Source organism: Antrostomus carolinensis, unplaced genomic scaffold (genome assembly GCF_000700745.2).
Source record: "Antrostomus carolinensis isolate BGI_N321 unplaced genomic scaffold, ASM70074v2 scaffold16227, whole genome shotgun sequence".
NCBI lineage: Eukaryota > Metazoa > Chordata > Aves > Caprimulgiformes > Caprimulgidae > Antrostomus > Antrostomus carolinensis.
This window is the reverse complement of record NW_010328307.1, coordinates 16199-35789: the sequence shown is the minus strand read 5'-3', so window position 1 is coordinate 35789 and position 19591 is coordinate 16199. Positions and strand designations below refer to the sequence as shown.

The 19591-nt window shown below is 41.2% G+C and overlaps 1 protein-coding gene across 1 annotated transcript in view; it reads right to left on the bottom strand.

Annotated features, from left to right (window-relative positions):
* Positions 1–18901, bottom strand: part of EPC2 (enhancer of polycomb 2) — a 35026-nt gene extending 16125 nt beyond the window's left edge. The window contains exons 1-6 of the mRNA XM_010172211.1: positions 18748–18901; positions 7592–7737; positions 4112–4318; positions 3152–3300; positions 2758–2887; positions 1–109 (exon numbers count right to left, since the gene is read on the bottom strand). The exon at positions 1–109 is cut by the window's left edge and continues 83 nt beyond it. Of these exons, the coding sequence (XP_010170513.1) occupies positions 1–109; positions 2758–2887; positions 3152–3300; positions 4112–4318; positions 7592–7737; positions 18748–18847 (841 nt within the window). The 5' untranslated portion in view covers positions 18848–18901. The remainder of the gene's footprint in view (positions 110–2757; positions 2888–3151; positions 3301–4111; positions 4319–7591; positions 7738–18747) is intronic.
* Between the last annotated feature and the right edge of the window lie 690 nt (positions 18902–19591).

Below are 19591 nucleotides of genomic sequence, written 5' to 3'. Positions count from 1 at the left end.
AGGGCTGTTGAGGAGTAACTACACATTCTATTTTAGGTTTCTTTAGATATTTCTTCTTCTGACGTACAACATCTGACACCTCCTCCTTTAGAGATGAATGATGAGGATGCTGTTTGTGAGAAAACAAAAAGATTTTTTTTAAAAAAAGTCATTAACCTTTCTTCTTCCCATGCCTGGAAGACATGATTGCTTATCTTCCAAAGCTTCCCAACATGCAGCATCTGCAGACCATTTCAGACAAATAATGCAAAATTTATTCAAACCATTTTAAAAACTCACAACTTTACCTCTGATGGTCTGTCTTTATTAACACACAAACTGAAAGCTTTCAAGTCATATGACTATTGAAGAGGTTCCTTGCTTTGCAGTACACTCAGTACATTGCAACTGGAAATCCTATTCCAATTACGTTCTGAGATCTCAGTTTTCTATAGCAAGCACTTTCAATTTTCTCAACTGCTCAGATAAGTTCAAAAGAAACAATCTAATTTGTTTCATCTTTCTCAGTTTATACTTTTGAAAAGATGTAATGTTATTTGGTTTTGCTATTTAAGATTTTGCTAACATAAACCCTCTGTAGTAAGCAACTCCATCAATATTAAACTGTCCACTTGAACACAAACACTATTAAAATTGCAAGCTTTTAAATTAAAAGGAAGATTACTTCACTTGCAAAATTCTCAATTATAAGTACAAGTCAGAGCAGTTTTGAAAAATTGGTTTAAGTTTTCCCCAAACTACCATTTGTCAATAAGCATCTGACTGAAACGAACTCCAGGAATGGAGCTCAGCTTCCTAACTGGAGATGAGAAACACCAGGCGTGACAGAATTCCTGCCTGAGAGCCGAGGCGAGGGATGTGCACTAAATTCCGTGACCACAAGGTGTCACGGGTGCTAAATACAAATCTCACATGGTCTTCCACTCACCAGCCTTACACCCAAGCGTTTTATAATAACTACTATTTCAGGTTATTTCTCAAAAACACGTTTAATTCAAAGTTAGGTGCATTTTTTTTCCTGTTACATTAAGAGTGGAACATCAGGTCTTATCCTTTCTCTGTACTGTACTCAGTTCAGTGAGCTTAACTGTAATGATGCCATTAGAATGGCTCACAGTAGAAACCTGGGTTTTGGTTTTGGTTTAAAATGTTTCTTTGTTTTAGGATTTATTATTATTTTTGATTTAGGATTTATGTTTTAAAGCAAAGGCAGCTCCTAAGAAAGACAAAAGATACTTATGGCTTAAGTAACAATTAAAGGAAACATGGTATGAAGAAGCAGAACAACCATTTGTAATACTACAAGTATGCTAAGATTGGAAGTAGTTAATTTTGCAATTAATGCCCCTATTAACTTCAAAAAAACCCCCAAAACCTTATTCTTAAGTAATCATTTTAAAGCCATTAACCCAAGATGGATACATTCGTCAGTAATGCTGTTTGTAGTGTAAGCTGCTTATGACTACACTACTATCGTTCGTTTAATTCTAGTGGAAACACACGTCATCAGAACCCACAACCACAGTCAGGATCCTCTTGGAAAAAAGTATTTTAATTCTCTTCTGCACAGATGTAAAGACTGTCCTAGTAAGAAAATTGTAATGAGTATAAAAAAACATTACAAACTGATTCTGTACTGGAACTGAATAGTGACAGAAGATAGAGAGTGCCCTTAGACTTTTTTTTGGTGGAATATGTTTCTTCACAAGACAAGAAAAAAGGAAGACATTAAAATCTAGCATTTCTAGCTATGGATTATTCTTATATTACTACTTCTCCAGATGTTACTAACAAGGTCATTTATAAAAATAAAACTAGATCCATTTGGTTTCTGTACAGATTTAAAAAACATAAAGGAAGACTCTGTCAAAGCAGCATTAAGTACAGCATTTCACAACGTCACTAGTTTTGGAATGACAAAATAACTCAGGTGTGACACACAGCAACTCCTATCTTTCTGCACTCATTCTCTCAGAGCAGCCTTCCATCCCTAAAGCTTCCCAAATTTAGCCTCTCTTTCCTCCACTTTCCTACATCTGCTACTTACTTAATATTGAGGGCCAAGCAGTGGCAGATACAGAAATACCTACTCAGTATTACTGAGAAGTGCAGAGGTCTCAGTAATAACAAACTGCTACAAATTCCACAGTAAGTGTTTTTTAAAGTATTAGTTGCTTGCAACATTTTCCAGCTGTCAACAAAGATATAAGGGTTGAATTCTTGTGCCTGGAAATGTTACTAATCAAAGATCACTTGAACAGTTCAGAATAGTTTCTACAATCCTTTGGTATTCTTGCTGTAATTCTGTGAAATCCTGTATGTTCAGGACTATCTTTGCAGTGAGGGTCAGTCAGAACTCATGGACAACACTATCAGAAAAATTCAGGGCTCTAGTCTCCCTTTGAAGGGAAAAGGAAGAATAATTCACTGCACTTTGCAATCTCAGGGAGGTGCTGATGTCCACTTAACACATTCATGTTCAAATCACCTTACGAGGACAGAGACAGAACTGAGGAGAACTCAGACTCCTACAATGCTGCTGTTTAAAGAAACAAACAGCAATACCAGCCAATTGTTTTCAAACTGAAGTGGGAAAGACAACACATGTTAAACTGGAAGCAAGCACAGCAGTCTCCTGGACTCCTACCTTCAAGCGTGGCAGCCTCCTACTCAGTTTTCCAACGCAAACATCTTCAGGGTATATCCAAAAGAACGATGAAACCGGTAACAAGAGACTTGCCGCAGAAGCAAGCTTACCTTAACTTTACATTCTTGTTTGTGATGATTTCCGTTATGAAGAGCGGATGGAGTTGTGCTCATCTCTTTTTCAGGTCTATTAAGCTTCACTTCATTGAGGATTTCACCTCCGTAATCACCCAAATGGTACCTCAAAAAAAAACCCATGATTAAAAATACAGTACTGCATTTCCCCTGGGAAATGTGGGAAAGACATAAAACAGGCAAACAGGCTGCACAAAACCCTTCTGGTTTAGCTTCTGAAGTTCACGGTGCTGTGTAAGTCTTCAGACGTGTGCAGAAGACTAGCATCCATAAAGAAATAAATCAAAGGACGTGTTTTCAAACCTGTTTGATGAAAATTAAAACCTTGGTGTTATAAATAACATCTTAGAGATATAATTTGCAATTTTACCTTTTCTCAACAACTTCTAATGTTAAATGCAATAGCTCGCGTTTTGTTTTCTCTCTTCTCTTAATCATCTCCAAAATTGTTATGGCTCTGCTAAACTCTCTCCTTAATTTCAACATCTTCTCGTAAGACGCTTCATCGTTCTTTCGATTCTATTGGAAGATTAAGCAAATTTTAGAGTCAGAAGTAAAAGCTGTGAGGTGTAAATAGCAAAAAAAGTTACATGCAAGTAACGCTGCAAGTGAGAATCACGAGTATGATTCTCAGAAGAAACTTATTCAGAAGAAACTTTTCCTAAAGCATAACCTAGTTGACAGGCAAAGCTACAAAAAGCAAACAAACCCCAGCTTTTAAGATAAAGCTGAACAAGAACTTCCCAGCCATTTCCCCCCATGTTTTCTCTGCTCAGATTCTCTATCAACCCCGGGAAAGTTTGGCAGAACAAGGAATTCAAGACTTGGTTCCTAAATCAGTTTTTCCACCTTGATTCTGCACACAATAAGGTTGTGTACATACGTGTACAAAGCTGAGGTAAAATACTGAGTAATTACAGATTTCCTAGTTCAAATCAATTCATGCTACAAATACAAAAAATGAACTATTTACTCCATAGCAAATGGAAGGTGTTTTTTCCCTTTTTTCACAGAAAGGGAAGCCTGTAACCTAGCAAGTCCCACAGCTCCTTGTTTACGTGCCAATACCTATAAATCACCTTTCCAGAAAACGGAGAGACTATAAATTGTCTACAGAGAACTGCTGGATTAGGCACTGACTACATCATTCAGCAGGTTTGAAATTGAGCTGGGTCATCCAATATCACAACTATTAATAGAGACAATCAGATCAGTAACTGTGGATTACCACAGGACGGATCCTTCAAGACGCTGGAGAGGAATCCAAGTGATTCCTGTCACTGCAGGATTTAAAGAGACAAATGTAAAACAGTGAAGCCTGACAAATTACCTTTCTCGTCTGCATCTTCTCAGTTCTCCTCCGGAAGGCAACGTAAGGGTCGTTGTTGGTGGAGCCATCCCTCTTTTCTTGTTTGATTTGGGGGATGAGAGACGGCCCTCTGCAATTCTTACGCTTTCTTACCCAGTAGTCATACACAGCCTTTATAAGGTAGTCGTCCTCATTTAGCAGCAATTTAGCTTCCTGAAGTGTTACAAGCTAAAAGAGAAAATTCAAAAGATGCAGTTGAGGTGGGGGTGGGATGGTGGTGCAGGGAGAAAGTCACCACACGTTCACATCTCTCGTACACCTTCTAAATACACTTGATTCTTTTCCAGCACAAGGTAGTAAAGGGAAGACAAAATACTGATCTAAACTGAAGTGCTTAAGCCACCAGTTGGTTTTCCTCAATTAAATATATAGTTCCCAACTGAACCAGCATCAGTTTCTGAACCAGCATCATCATCTCTCAGAAACTTTCACACAATAGTCTAGAACTTGATAAATTTTTCCATGAAATCTGAAAACACTGTTCAAAACAATTACAAGCACAGGATATAAATAACTTACTACAGGCTGCAGATCATGATTTGGGAATCACTTTAATTTGACTATTTTTTCCCTGAAAAAAGAAGTTTCTTATTGGTTAGTCATTATTAACATATGACTCTTCGCAGTTTAATGTTGATGCCCCTACAATATATTTTACTGTAGACAGAATATATTCTGAAGCAAACTAGTTTCTTAATTTTTTTTCCCCCCAAAATGTTTACTTTGTGATAGAAAACGATAATGATTGTCTCTGTTTATTACAGCCCAGAGATGCGAAGACATTCACTTCTCAGGTAAGTTATTTTTGGTAGGATGTAGTTAAACTCAGGTAATTAAATTATAATATTATTTTTCCTTTTTAAGTTCAGCTTTTTATATGGAAATGAGACTAAATAAATTCAAAACCCATCACTGATTAACTAGGACATTAGTTTAACATGCTCATACCATCTTAAACCCATTCATTAAATAAAAAGAAAATAGTATCTCTAGTATCACTTAATACAGAAGTCGGACAGCATTTCATCTACCCCATAATTTGAAAAATATCAATGGAACAACTTAAATTTGCAGTTTTGCAACATGTCAAACTATGTGAAATCTTGTCCCTGTATTAGGATAAGCAGAAAAAGAAATAATACATTTCAGAAAAATGAGGATATCCTAAGTGTAGCCACTGCTACTATGTAAATGTTAATGTCAGTCAGAATAGAATAAACTCCTTGTAATCTACAGCAGAATTTGAAAAATACTGAACTGATTTAAAAGAAAGGTGGGGGGGAGGGAAGTCACTGATTCCTCTGTGCTTATGACCTCAGGCAGCATTAAAACAATAATTTTGCATCTGTTCTACCCAGAATGGAGATTAGCCTGGTTAATCAGACACACACACTCACCACCATAGCCCAAGTATATGTTTAAGTTGGTATGACAGTGTGTGCAGCTAATGCACATCATCCCATCACTGTGAATACTGCCTGAAAATAATTTCAGTCTTGTATATCCTTTCCTCCCCTTTTCTATTGAAAAAATAAAATCTAAATCGAAAATCTAAATCAATTCTACCTCGAGTGCACAGTTGGAAAAGTTGAATTTTGACCCTGTTTGCTTGTTTTTGCAAGTACCATCAGCAACACAGCTGCAGAGTCCCAACATTCCTTGCTTAAAGCAGGTTACCAAAATGCCCAAGAGGAATGTCTGGAACTCTCTCCTTGGCAAGGCAGGAATTCCCACCAGCATCCTTCGAGGTAAGCCACGGAAACTGTTCAGTGAATTGAGTAGCAGCCCCAAGTGGCATGTGAGAGCATTATAACCCCATGTGGGGAAGGAATCTGCCAGGCAGCCAAACTTCTTTCTTTCCCAGGCTTCAACAACCTGCAAGAGTTGTTTTTATCTTACCATTCCTAACACAGAGCTCAGGACAGAGCTACTCAGCAGCAGCTGAAAATTTTCTGTAGCCCAAAAGCAGGACAAGAAGCTTGAACACACATATTGCAATCCCTGAAGTTTAGGCAGAGAAGATTATACAGGAAATCCCATTAACATTTCATCTACAAAGAGGGATTTCTCATTACACACCTTACCTTCAAGAGAGAGCCTGTATTGCAAGAATCAATTACAATGCTTCATGTACACATAAGATCTGTCCTGTCATGAGACTTCCTTAAATAAGCACTTTCTGGTTCAAAATACTCTTCACCTCTGTAATGCTTCAGTGTTATTTACATTTCAGGGGAATAGAAAGGGACAGCTGCCTACAGAGAAAAATCCATATTCTTATAATATTTCATTTTAGGAAAACATCTTTCAGTCCTTAAAATTTAACTTCATTACTCAAGCAATGAAAGATGAAACCAGCATTAAGAAGGATGCAAATTAAGTCTTGAAAAGTGATAACCAGAACCGCTTTAATTGAAAGCCAAACCAGAGGTATCTACATCAAACCTCTCAGAGATCCCAGTACCACGTGTTCAACAAGTATCATCCAATGTACTCTGCAACTTTTTTCTTCACATCCCATCTTCTCAGCCTAGTAAGAAATCTTTATCTAATCCTTGTTAAAGTTGCTCATAGAGAATACAACATTTTGGCCTCTTAGCACATCACACTGAGCTAAATCAGGTTAAGTAACTGAGGCAGAGCTACAGGTCCTGCAACAGATGTTTCACTCCTGCAAAAAAACCCATCTCACTGAGAAATAACTCTACCTGTTTCAAACTTCCCTTTCAGAAACTGATCCTCCAGATCTAATTTCTGATTAATGTTTTTGGCTTTAAGACCCTTCTCCAGACACTGGCCTGGTGGAACACCTCAGGAACTGACTACGAAGATATTGATACCCTTCTGATAAAATAAAGTGATTAAATAATACACAGCACATGTTTGCTTCTAAAGTGAGGAAACCAGCCTCCCAGTCTGAACTGGAGTACAACTTAACTTCCTTGCATCTGTGTAGTTTCTACTACAAGTGCCCCACCTTAAAGGCTTTGCTTCACTCTCCATGCTGCTATGTTTCTAACCTTCAAACATCAACTGAAGCCAACGTCCAGCAAGTGAAACAAATAACCTGGATTCTCATACAGTTTTATAGCCAAATCTATACACCACAAGCTTCTTCCACACCAACACAAGGTAAAACAAGATGTTGTAAGTTGTTCTCTCTAACACATTGTGATCAGGAATTAAAACTTAAAAACCACTCCCCCCAACCAGCCCCCAAAATCTCCTTCCATACCTGTTTTTTTCCTAAGTTACCAACACTGACAATAAGAGACAGCAATGTGATTTCTGTACAACTGCAGACTCACACAAACACACTTATCCTGTTAGTAGGAAATAAAAACAATTGAAAAACAAACAAAAAAAAACCCAACCAGAACCACCCCCTCAGAAAACTGAGAAATCAAAACACCTCAGTTATTTCTTAATATAGTACAATACCTGACTGGAACTGGCTTTTTCAAGTCTGTCAACCATTATTTCAAACTGCAGCGGCTTGATTTCCATCTTCCGATTTAGCCTGTTCAGTAAGGTTTCGTCCTCAGAGTCCATATCATAATCTGGTTGTTCATTGTCCAGATTAAAGGCTGGAACAAAAATACACATTTACAAAACAAAAAAAAAAAGTGAAATGCTTGGTAAATAACATACTATGGAAATACAGAAGCCTGCATCTGACAGTCAGAAGTCAAAACCCATGAAATTTCACATGAGCACATCTCTGCCACAATGCTTTTCTCCTGATGCTAAAGAGTTTCCCCATATGATAGTTGCAAGACACCAGTTAGAAGCTGCTTGTCTCTGACTTCCAACATGAGGGAATCAAAGAAGTTTCATTTTATTTTAAGTGGTTTGAAGTAGTGACAGGAAAAAAGCTTTAGTTTAAAAAAATTACCACAAAAGCACAGAAACTTTAATGAACCTTTGCAAAACAAGAACAAAAATGCTTCTTAATGTTGTTATAATACAGCCCATCCAGAATATCATTGTAAAATTCCTAACAAGATAATTTACCACAGAAACACAGAAACTTTAATGAACCTTTGCAAAACAAGAACAAAAATGCTTCTTAATGTTGTTATAATACAGCCCCTCCAGAATATCACTGTAAGATTCCTAACAACTAAGATAATTTTCAATCCAATCCCAGACCTGGAGAAAAAGCACCAACACTGAAGTTCTAATAGAATTTCAGTTGCCCATTTTTAAGTATTTCATCAAACCTAGAGTCTTAAAATAATTAACAGACTTCACTTTGGTTTGTTGTTTGTTTTTTTCCCCTTCATATAACTGTGTGACAAACTAAAAATGCTAGCCCAATCCTGCGGGAATCGCTACTTTTTCTCCAAAATCTGAATATTCCTCCATACTCTCCAAATCGTTAAGTTCCCAACTTCAGTGCAAAGCTCATGTCTCTGTTCCAGATCCTGCTATTCATTTTCCACACTGAAAGAAACTTTCTGGTCCTACTAAAAGCAGAAGGAAGTTATTGTTCAGGTAACATCACGGAAACGACATTTTATAACAAGTACGAGCAAATCACGTGCAACAGCAATAATTCTTCATATGAAGCACGAATTGTACCTAATAAAACCCTGAAGAGGTGAAACACTACAACACTCCAAATAATCCACAAGTTACTGTATTCACAGCAGAGAACGTTTATGGAAATATATTCTATTTTTTTTAGACAAATAGCACTATCTTATCTTTATGCTCTTAACTCATGGCTGGATCTGAGCACTAAGTTAAAACCTCTGCTGCTGAGCTTCCCAGTGTGCTTTGAGAGGACCTTAAAACAAAGACTTGGAAGACTAGGAAAGACCAAGAGCAAAAGAAAAACACTAAAAAATTAATATTTAAAGCGAATTCTAATATTTTCTCTCCCCTGGTCTGACCAGTCAATGAAGAGGTGGTAAGGACCACGTTCTTTTTGTATCTCAGACTAGCCCAAGACCACTTTCCGTGTTCCAAGGCAATAAATGAGCTAAACCAGTACTAATATTTAATCTCTCTGGCTGTGCATGGAAGCTCAGCCACGTACAGTGACACCAAGTGCTAACAAGCAGCCCCGTTCCATTTCCAGCTGCAAACTGCTGCCTCTCAGAGAAGACAGTACCTGACAGGACAACTCTGACAACACCACTTAGTCAGAAGGTTTCCCTGGCCTAATGTACACACTGTAAACGTACTCTAAGAAGGTATTTCAATAGGAAATTCATAACTATGCATTAAGTGGAATTATTAATAATATTAATTCAGTAATACAAGTTGCACTGCAACTTTATTTCAGACACAGTCATTGGACACAGCTCTAATAACGACTGTACATCAGCCTTGAACTACAGCTTACTGCACTGGGCTCTGCTTCTGCAAGGGCAGACTGGAGGAATCCAAAACGTTTTGGGATAAAAACTGACCTAGGTTTATAGTTCTGTCAAACAGCATTAAAAACATCCTCAGACAGGATGTTTTTAATAGGACTATGCACTTGAGAGAAGAGAGACTGTCACAATACCTGGAGAGACGGCCACACGACCCTGTTCGAAGAGCTGAACAGACACTGACCAGACGAATACCAATGAACTAGCTGCCAAGTGCTGGACACGATGAAACCAGTCTGCTACCAGATCATCTTTGCTCCAACTTCTCCTGTTTGGTCCCAGCACATCCACCGGGGAGCACAGTGTTGGCACCAACAGCACCTCACATCAGCCCCAGACTGAAAGGGGGTGAATTGTCCCAGCTGAGCTGTATGTAACCCTCACACTCCTGAACTCCATTTTCCACCACTGGAAAAAGCTTCTCTCCCATGCAGCACCCACCACTGTTCAAATGTGGACTGAGTTTGTCTGACTCCACCTGGTATTCACTCGAGATTCAAAACTCTTCAGAGCTCCCCCAGGCAGGTCCAACCTCAGCAGTTCATACTTCTGCTCCTGCAGAATGAAGCCCAGTATTGCACTTCCCCTCTGCTAAAATCTGGAATTTGATGACCTCTTAAGCACAAACTGCCACTTGCACCAGAAAGGAAATCACAAAAGTTTTCCCCATCCCCAGAGCCTACAAAACTACTGCAGTCCTTATGTACACTGTGAAATCAAATTCAGACAACTCTGCTCAAGGGAGGTGGACAAAGTTTTCTAGAGCAAATACTCCCAACGTTTTGGAAGAGCTCTCCTAACCATAAAGCAGGTCTCTAGTCCAAAACCAAGTGTTTAACCATGTTCTCATAGGTGATGTGAGAATGCAGAGAAATCCATTAAAGTCCAGAACAGGTTCTGCTTGTTTACCCTCAGACAGATGTCGATCTCACACCAAAAAAGCCAACCTATTACCTGTCAGCAGATAATTCAGTAATCCCCTGCACACAAGATGTTCCAAGTCAATTTTTCTAAACCAGAGTATTAGTGAGCAGGAGGATCCCTCTAACAGAGGATGTGATGCTGCTCACCTGCACACTCTAAGCAGTGCCAGTGAACTTCATCCCACAACGAGAAAAGAAGTCACTGAAAGTTCTTGAACATCCTATGAAGACAGGCTGAGAGAGTTGGGGCTGTTCAGCCTGGAGAAGAGAAGGCTCCGGGGAGATCTTATAGTGGCCTCCCAGTACCTGAAGGGGCTACAAGAAAGCTGGGGAAGGACTTTTCATATCAGGGCAGTTAATGACAAAACAAGGGGAAATGGGTTTAAACTGAAAGAGGGGAGGTTTAGATGAGATATTAGGAAGAAGTTCTTCACTGTGAGGGTGGTGAGACACTGGAACAGGTTGCCCAAGGAAGTTGTAGATGCCCCCTCCCTGGAAGTGTTGAAGGCCAGGCTGGATGAGGCTCTGAGCAACCTGGTCTAGTGGAAGGTGTCCCTGCTGCTGGCAGGGGGGTTGGGACTGGATGAGCTTTAAGGTCCCTTCCAACCCAGACCATTCTATGATTCTATGCACCTTCCTGAACCACCTTTTAGAACAAAATCAGACAGGTTCCAGTGAGATCCAACTCGCAGGAGACACAAAAACTAGCAAGAAGAAAAGGAAAAGCCCAACTATTCCATTGACAAGCAACTTAACAGACCAACCACCCTCAGGAACACATGACAAATATTAGCAATAAGAAGGCACAGCCTCCATCTCAAATGCAGAAGGCAGATTACTGCACTGCCACCATCTAAAATGACCCTCTGGTGCACCTCAGCACGAGAGTCCCTCCTTCTCACTGCTCACAAGTTCAACCTGTGTGCAAAGGTATCCAGTAAGCATCAGGACCAGTTCAAGACACACAGAGAGGGGTCCATGCAACCAGAAGAGGAACAGGGCAGGTAAGTGGAACCTCCCCTTCTGCCTGTGTCCTGGTTTTGCTGGGATAGAATCACAGAATTAATTCTCAGTCAGAAAAGCTGCATTTTAAGAAGACTGCAGCACCCAATTTGGTGAGAACAAAGTCGATAAGACATTTTGTTGTAGTTTGTGGCCAGGCATGGTATGCAGGTTTCCACAGTGATCAAGGTCTTTAGCAGTTTACAGTTAGCCAGGTGCTAAGGCGAGGAGGAGTGAAAGCCGGGACAGCTGAGCAAGCTGGCCAACAGCAGTATGCCATACCATAAACATCACGCTCACTATACATTGGGAAGTTTGCTGGGGCCAACCCTCTTCCTCAACAGTTGCCATCCCTGAAGGGTCTCACCGAGTCCTATTCTACTTGCTGTGACTGTTCAGTTTTCATCGGCCGAGTGTAACTTTGAATTAGTATTAATATTTTATTTTTATTACTATTTTACATTAGTATTTTGTATTACTATTTTATATATTAGTATTAATATTTGGTTTTATTATTGTTTTACTAAATCTGTTTTCATTTCAATCCACAGGTCTCCTTTCCTTTCCCCATTTCCCCTGCCCAGGGGTGGGGAAGGGTGACAGAGTGATAGAACAAACTGCTTAAACCAAGCCAGGCTGCCCCTGTGAACCACTGGCTAAGTAACAAGTCAAGCCCCCCTAACTTCATACCTAGTACTAAATTATTTGCTGATAGAACATCAGCTCTCTTAGCAGTCATTTTGAGACTTCATGGATAACAAATGAAGTGATGAAAAACTGGAAAATGGAAAAAAAAAAACCCTGTAATCCATTAAAAAAAAATAATCAAACAAAACAAAACCCAAAACTACACCCTGAATTTCAACTACACACAAATATTTTGATAAATAATCAAAACAACAAGATAAAAGGCATCCAACATGTAGCTGCCAGGAACAAGTTACACCAAATAAATCCAGTCTCATTTCCTTATACAAAAAGACACCGGTACTGTGAGAACAGTAGTAGCCCTTGTCCCATGTCCCTTGTCCCATTACTAGTAATGCTTTTCTTTTGCTACCAATGCTTCTGTCCTGGTTTTTGCTAGGACAGGGTTAATTTTCTTCTTAGTAGCTACAATAGCTGTGTTTTGGTTTCAGGGTGGGATTTGTTATGAGAAGAACGTTGATAAGGTACAAGGACAGGGTGTTTGGGCAGTTTGTGAGTGCAGAGGACTGGGGGGGAAGTTAGCAAAAGGCAGAACTGACAGCTGGGTATGCCAGTGAGATATTCCATCTCACACCACATCATGGTCACTGCATTAACCAGGGCTCACCAGAAAGGGGGGATTCTCTCTGGAATTGCTCAGGCTCGCTTTTCTGGGATTGTGGTTTCAGGATCAGGGTTCCTTTTCACTCCTCTGGGATCGTTATCAGTGGGTGGTGAGCAATTGTACTGGGCATACTCATATATATATATAGTTGTTGACATCATTATTATTAGTAGTAATTTAATTTTATTTTACTCTAATTATTAAATTGTTCTTACCTCAACCTACAAATCTCCTCACCTTTACCCCTCCCATTCACTCCCCTGCTCCCAAACAGGACACACTGGCTGTGTCTCGTTTGGCTGCCAGCCAGGTTAAACTATCACAGCTCCTCACCCCGTTTGTCAGACCCGGTGTTACCAATATAGGTCCCTTTCCAAGAACCCCTCCAGGGGGTTCACGTGGAGGCTGCAGGTTAAAGACCTGCAGCAGTGGAAGCAACACTTTGCATTCCACCTCCTGTTTCAACGCAGACAGGAAAGTGACAAACTCTCAGCAGCCCGTGGAGGTCTAGAGCCCACAGCTCTGGGACACTCAAAGTTTGTCCATCAGTGCTCTCTGAAATGTACTTTCACCAATACCCTTGATCATCAGTTTTCTTCTTTCCCCAAGCAGTGAGTGAACCGTACTGGTTCCAGAAAAGGCCATTTTTCATCCTGGAGTTGGCCTCTAGTACAAGCTGGCTTCAGAAGCCATCACAAGACACAGGTGGTTTATGTGCTGTGTGATGGAACTCTCCATGGCCATCCTCTGTTTCTGTCCCTGCCACAGTAACAGGTGAAACTCTTCACTCACACCTTAGTGAAGAACCAGACCGAGCGGCAGAACACGCTGTATTTCAGATGACCTGCTACTGGTTAGTGTTTCAACAACAAATCTGCCAGTTCATGTAGTTAAAAATGGATCATCTATATCCCTTCCACCGGGTAATTCCTGGGAGATTCTTGTGGTTGATGAATCCAGTTTTCCTACTCCCAAACCTGTGTGTTTCTCCCCGCTGCGTGTTTCTGCAGGACACTGTTGGACAGGGCCTTGGTGATCCTACCAGTGGAGTTTACCTCCTCTGAACATTCAGAACTTGTTGGCTTTTGCTAATTGCTCTTGCAAAACCAACATCCTCGTTTATAGTTTACATCTTCTACCACTGTAACCACTCCCAATGGCAGAACGTATTAGAGGCACTGGCTTTTGTTTACTTGAGCTCCCCTAGGAACTGAATTTACACTGACAGACAGACATGCAATTTGATTTTGAGTTAAGTTACATTAAATTTGGTTTAACTTAACTAAATTAACTAATTTCATTTCGCTAACTAAATTAAGGCTGTGGTTCCACAGGCATCTTCAGCTGGCACAGGCGTGAGTTACCAGTGAAACAAGCGGTTCCACCAGCTTCCTTCCCCAGCAAGCCACATTCCCACCACCTTGTGCCAACACCAGCAGTCATGAAACAAACCAAGAGAGAAAATGATAAACACGGAGGTTCACCTAACCAAAACATGAAAGATCTGCCAAAACACTTTCCTGAGCTAGCTCACCCATGAACTGCCACCAGAAATGCACTGACAGTGAGAAAGGAGCCAGCAGATACTGTGATGACCAAGAGCAAATGAAGAACCAAGTCATGATAATTGCATCTAAAGTCACAAAAAAGCAGCAGAGCACCACCTCAGTGGCCAGGCTGTAGCACCCATGGGAGCTGAACTTCCAGCGCTCCCCACCCGCACTCACATACCTCAGCTGGGGAGGTACCATGTGAGTACCCATTTTATATATAGAATCCCAGGCTACGTTGGGTTGAGAGGGACCCTAAAGCTCATCCAGTCCCAACCCCCCTGCCAGCAGCAGGGACACCTTCCACTAGACCAGGTTGCTCAAAGCCTCACCCACCCTGGCCTTCAACCCTTCCAGGGAGGAGCAGCCACAGCTTCTCTGGCCAACCTGGGACACTGTCTCACCACCCTCAAAGACAAGAATTTCTTCCTCACATCTCAGCTCCATCTCCCCTCTGCCACTTTCAAGCCATCACCCCTTGTTCTGTCACTCCCTGCCCTTGGCCAAAGTCCCTCCCCAACTTCCTGGAGCCCCTTCAGGTACTGGGAGGTCACTAGAAGGTCTCCCCGGAGCCTTCTCTTCTCCAGGCTGAACAGCCCCAACTCTCTCAGCCTGTCCTCACAGCAGAGCTGCTCCAGCCCTCGCATCATCCTCGTGGCCTCCTCTGCACTGGCTCCAGTAGCTCCATGTCCTTGTGCTGTTGGTGGCCCCAGCACTGGAGGCAGCACTGCAGGTGGGGTCTCAGGAGAGCGGAGCAGAGGGGCAGAATCCCCTCCCTCCACCTGCTGCCCACGCTGCTCTGGGTGCAGCCCAGGACACGGTTATTGGCTCTGTGCTGCCAGCGCACGTTGCCACCTCATGTTGAGCTTCTCCTCCCCCAGCACCCCAAGTCCTTCTCCTCAGGGCTGCTCTCCATCCCATCATCCCCCAGCCTGGATTTGTGTTTGGGATTGTCCAGACCCAGGTGCAGGCCTTGTTGAACTCCATGAGGTTAGCATAGGACCATCACTCAGGCCTGTCCAGGTCCCTCTGGATGCCATCCCGTCCCTCCAGCGTGTCAACCGCACCACACAGCTTGGTGTCGTTGGCAAATTTGCTGAGGGTGCCCTCGATCCCACCGTCCATGTCACTGACCAAGACGTCCAGGCTACAAGCCCACAGCCTGAAAAGACCCTGCTACAGCACCTCTAAAAACGTGGAACACACAATGAATGACAAATGGCCAATTCTCAATGATGGGAAATGCACAATTCACTTGGTTTTTGTTTTGGTTTGTTTTTTAAAATTTAAAAAGAGTGACTAGAATTCATCCCACACAACTTAATGAAGATTATTTAACCTGTATTTGAACTATCTGGCTGTGTTACTTAGGATATAACATTAGACTGGTATTTTACACAGAGGTAAAACCCATACACATATAGCTACATGTACATTATATATATATATATATATACACACACACACACATATATATATAAAACACCACTATTTTTTTCTTATTGTTTCTGTTAGGGACACTAATTTTCTTACATCCACTCAGCCATAACACTAGAATAGGTACAACAGCACTAACTTACTCTCTTTGCTGCACGTTAATAACTCACAATGTATCTCCATGTTACTGAAATGACAAACATTCTTGGAAAATTATTAAGCATACTGGAATAATTAGAATAGTTCAAAGCTTTTGTTTTATATCCAGTTCAAAGTCACCTGAGTTGGTGCTACCTAGGTCAATTAATACCTGGAACCATGCTCATTCATTAATTCCATGCCTCACAAAGAAACTGGCTTTTCTCTGCTTGGAATCATTGGTCTAAATAAAAGAATTTTACTGGTAAACTTAAAAATATTAAAATCCTTGGCTACCAAATCAACAGCAAAACATCATTTGCTAGAAAGAACCATTAGTAAATATGGATTATATTATATTGCTGCCTGGCATCTATCAGTTTACATAACTTCCCTGGCCAAAGTAAGTATTGTTGCTTTTTGTGCTTTTACATTAAACCAGAATTTCTAAGCAGTTTATGTAGCATAAAGCTGCCTTGTATCACACCTACTCCAACCACAGTATGGGGGCAAAATTATCTTGGAGCCATAGCTGATGTTTATCTTCAGCTCAAATATCTTCTGTAATTCTGTCCAGAAAGACTGTGAGTCTCAAGAAGACAAAGAACATTTTGGCATAATATATTTAACACTTTTAGACATGTTTATTAACAATATTTACAGTGTTTCTGGCAATGTCCGAAAAAAAGAATAAAATACATTCCTCATTCAGCAGCTTCATTTCAGTTCATTCAACCTGCCTGGCTTGCAGGTTTCTTTCTGCTATTAAGCAGAGAAATAATTAATCAGTTTCCTTCAGCTTATTTCTCACATTATCAGCATGATTGCTACTGTATCACAAAGGATCTTGAGCAGGTTATTTCCAAAAATCTCCTATTTTGTAAATACATGGAAAAAAACACGGGAGACTTCACCATGTTGGTGAGAAATGATGCAAGGATCTTCAATACGCAGCTGGGTTTGGGCTTAAGCATCTTTACCTAACTTCAGTTTCAGGTATGTCTATGAGCAGGAGACACAGATACATGAAATGCTCTCCCTGCTCCAATCTACCTGCAGATCAACAGCCTCTTGTTGAGGTGGCTGAAAATAAAAATGAAGAGTGTGAGGAACAGATTATCAACACGCTCTGCCTGACAGGACCATGTTCCACGAAAGCCCACGCTGTCTGCACACACCCCAGAACTAACAAGAGGAGCACGTTCCTGTTCGAGGTGCTTTGGCATCCCCTGGCAACAGGCTCACCAATACCACTACAAACCAAAACCAAGAACCAGGGGTGAGAAAAGTTTCTCTGTAGAGACCCAGGACTGAATTTGTGCTTTACCATAAGGACTGACAAGCCACTGCGATGAAGAATCATAGAATGGTTTGGATTGGAAGGGACCTTAAAGATCATCCAGTTCCAACCCCCCTGCCAGCAGCAGGGACACCTTCCACTAGACCAGGTTGCTCAAAGCCTCATCCAACCTGGCCTTCAACACTTCCAGGGAGGAGCATCCACAACTTCCTTGGGCAACCTGTTTCAGTGTCTGACCACCCTCACAGTGAAGAACTTCTTCCTAATATCTCATCTAAACCTCCCCTCTTTCAGCTTAAACCCATTTCCCCTTGTTTTGTCATTAACTGCCCTTACGAAAAGTCCTTCCCCAGCTTTCTTGTAGGTCCCCTTCAGGTACTGGGAGGCCGCTAGAAGATCTCCCCGGAGCCTTCTCTTCTCCAGGCTGAACAGCCCCAACTCTCTCAGCCTGTCCTCACAGCAGAGCTGCTCCAGCCCTCGCATCATCCTGGTGGCCTCCTCTGGACTTGTTCTAGCTGCTCCAGGTCTCTCTTGTGTTGGGGGCTCCAGAACTGGACGCAGTATTCCAGGTGGGGCCTTACAGGAGCGGAGTAGAGGGGGAGAAATATTCAGAAAATATTCAGATGATTGAACTTAAGGGTTTTGCTACCAAGATAACTCCTGGGAGAAGTCCAAGTCACAAAATAATCCCAATAGGACCACACGCTGCAAAGGACAAACATGATTTGTGTGCCAAGGAACAACTGAACTGTAAATGCGTGTCAGTCATCAACAGAACATCAACCAAAGAAAGTGTTAAAATTAATCTGCAGACCACTATAATTAACTACTTAAGATTAACTAATTAGAGGTTTTAAGACATAGGAAGGTAAACTCATGCAAAAAATTACTTCCTTTAATCTATAAAATAAGCTCAGAGTTCCCTACAGAAAGGGAACTCTGTACAGGTTTAGCAAAAATGCAGAGAGAACTGTGACCCATAGCCAGAATGCACCCCTGCTACAGGGAGTAGCTTCAACATCACTGTTAGCACAGTCGAAGCTGAACCTTCAAGAACTCTATTGCCATCAGCAGAATGAAGGCTGATTTCATTATAAAACTCTACTATTTTACTGATCTCCGTTTTTATAGGATTTTTGAGTTAACAGGCATTCCAGACTCATTCAGTGAGCAGGACAACCCCTCTTCCACGCCCTGCATTAGTATAAGCAACTAGGAGGCAGCGAGGCTAGCTCAGTTATTCTTTCACAGAATTAGGGGTGGGGGGAAGAGAATGGGTGACCCTCAGACAGGCCAAGGCTTGCCAGTGACAATACAGGGACACACGGGATCAGCACTGAGCCCATCAACAAATACAGCAGGAAAAACCTCACCTTTACCTTCAACCTTCAATTCCTCCAGAACTTCATTAAAGATACTGGAATTTACATATATTAATCCTCCTACTTTCTGAATATCGTAGCAACTTTGTCCTCAAGATTGTTGGAGGCTAACTCAATTTAAGCAAGGAGGGGTGGGGGAGAGGAACAAAATCAACACTGGTGAACTTACGTTGAATGTGAATGAACTGCTTTGGTTGCTTGAACTCTCCTTTATACAAACGATTGTAATAGTTGACGTTGCTCTCCGCTTCAGGGACTGGGATAACCATGCTCTCTTTCTTTTCTCTGAAAACTTGTTGTGCTGAGATAGCCCGTTGCAAATGGTGTTCCTGCAAGAGGAAAAAATTTAAGAGTTTGTTTATTTAGGTATCAGGATAGAGGAGTGTACACAGTCATCCTTTTCTCCTGCTGTTTTCCTGCTGTTCTACAGGACAGTCAGATAAAAGAGTTGAGGATACACAGTATTTTAGAGGTCAGTAGGATGCTTGCTTCCAGGTTAGTGACAGGAGAAGATGTGTTCTCCATCATTTAGTATACCCTGGGATTGCTCACTGATAAGAATCCTAGAGCTCCAGTGAATGTAAAGCAGGATCACAAACATGAAAAGAGTCCTTTGTTCAGACACCAGCACACACCTTCCACCCGACTGGGAAAAAAAAAATATCAAACATTCAAACTACACAAAATAACCTGAGTAGAAAATTTGGGCTGGTATAAATCATGCTCATCAAAACTTATCACAGAGAAAATTTATGCAAGATCAGTGAACAGATGCATAGTAAGTCCTTTAAAGTATTATAAAGGACAGATTTAAATCACAAGAATAGCTAATTTCACCATTCCTGCCTACCCAGCAATTCGTACTGGCTTGCTCTCTTCAGAAGTTCAGAGCAACAGGGAGAGCACTCCTGACAGAGTCACACCTGAAAAGCACGCACTCCCGAAACAGGTATCACTCCATTTCATTCTTACAGGACATTCCAAGTAAAACACAGACCACAACGAGCAGATTA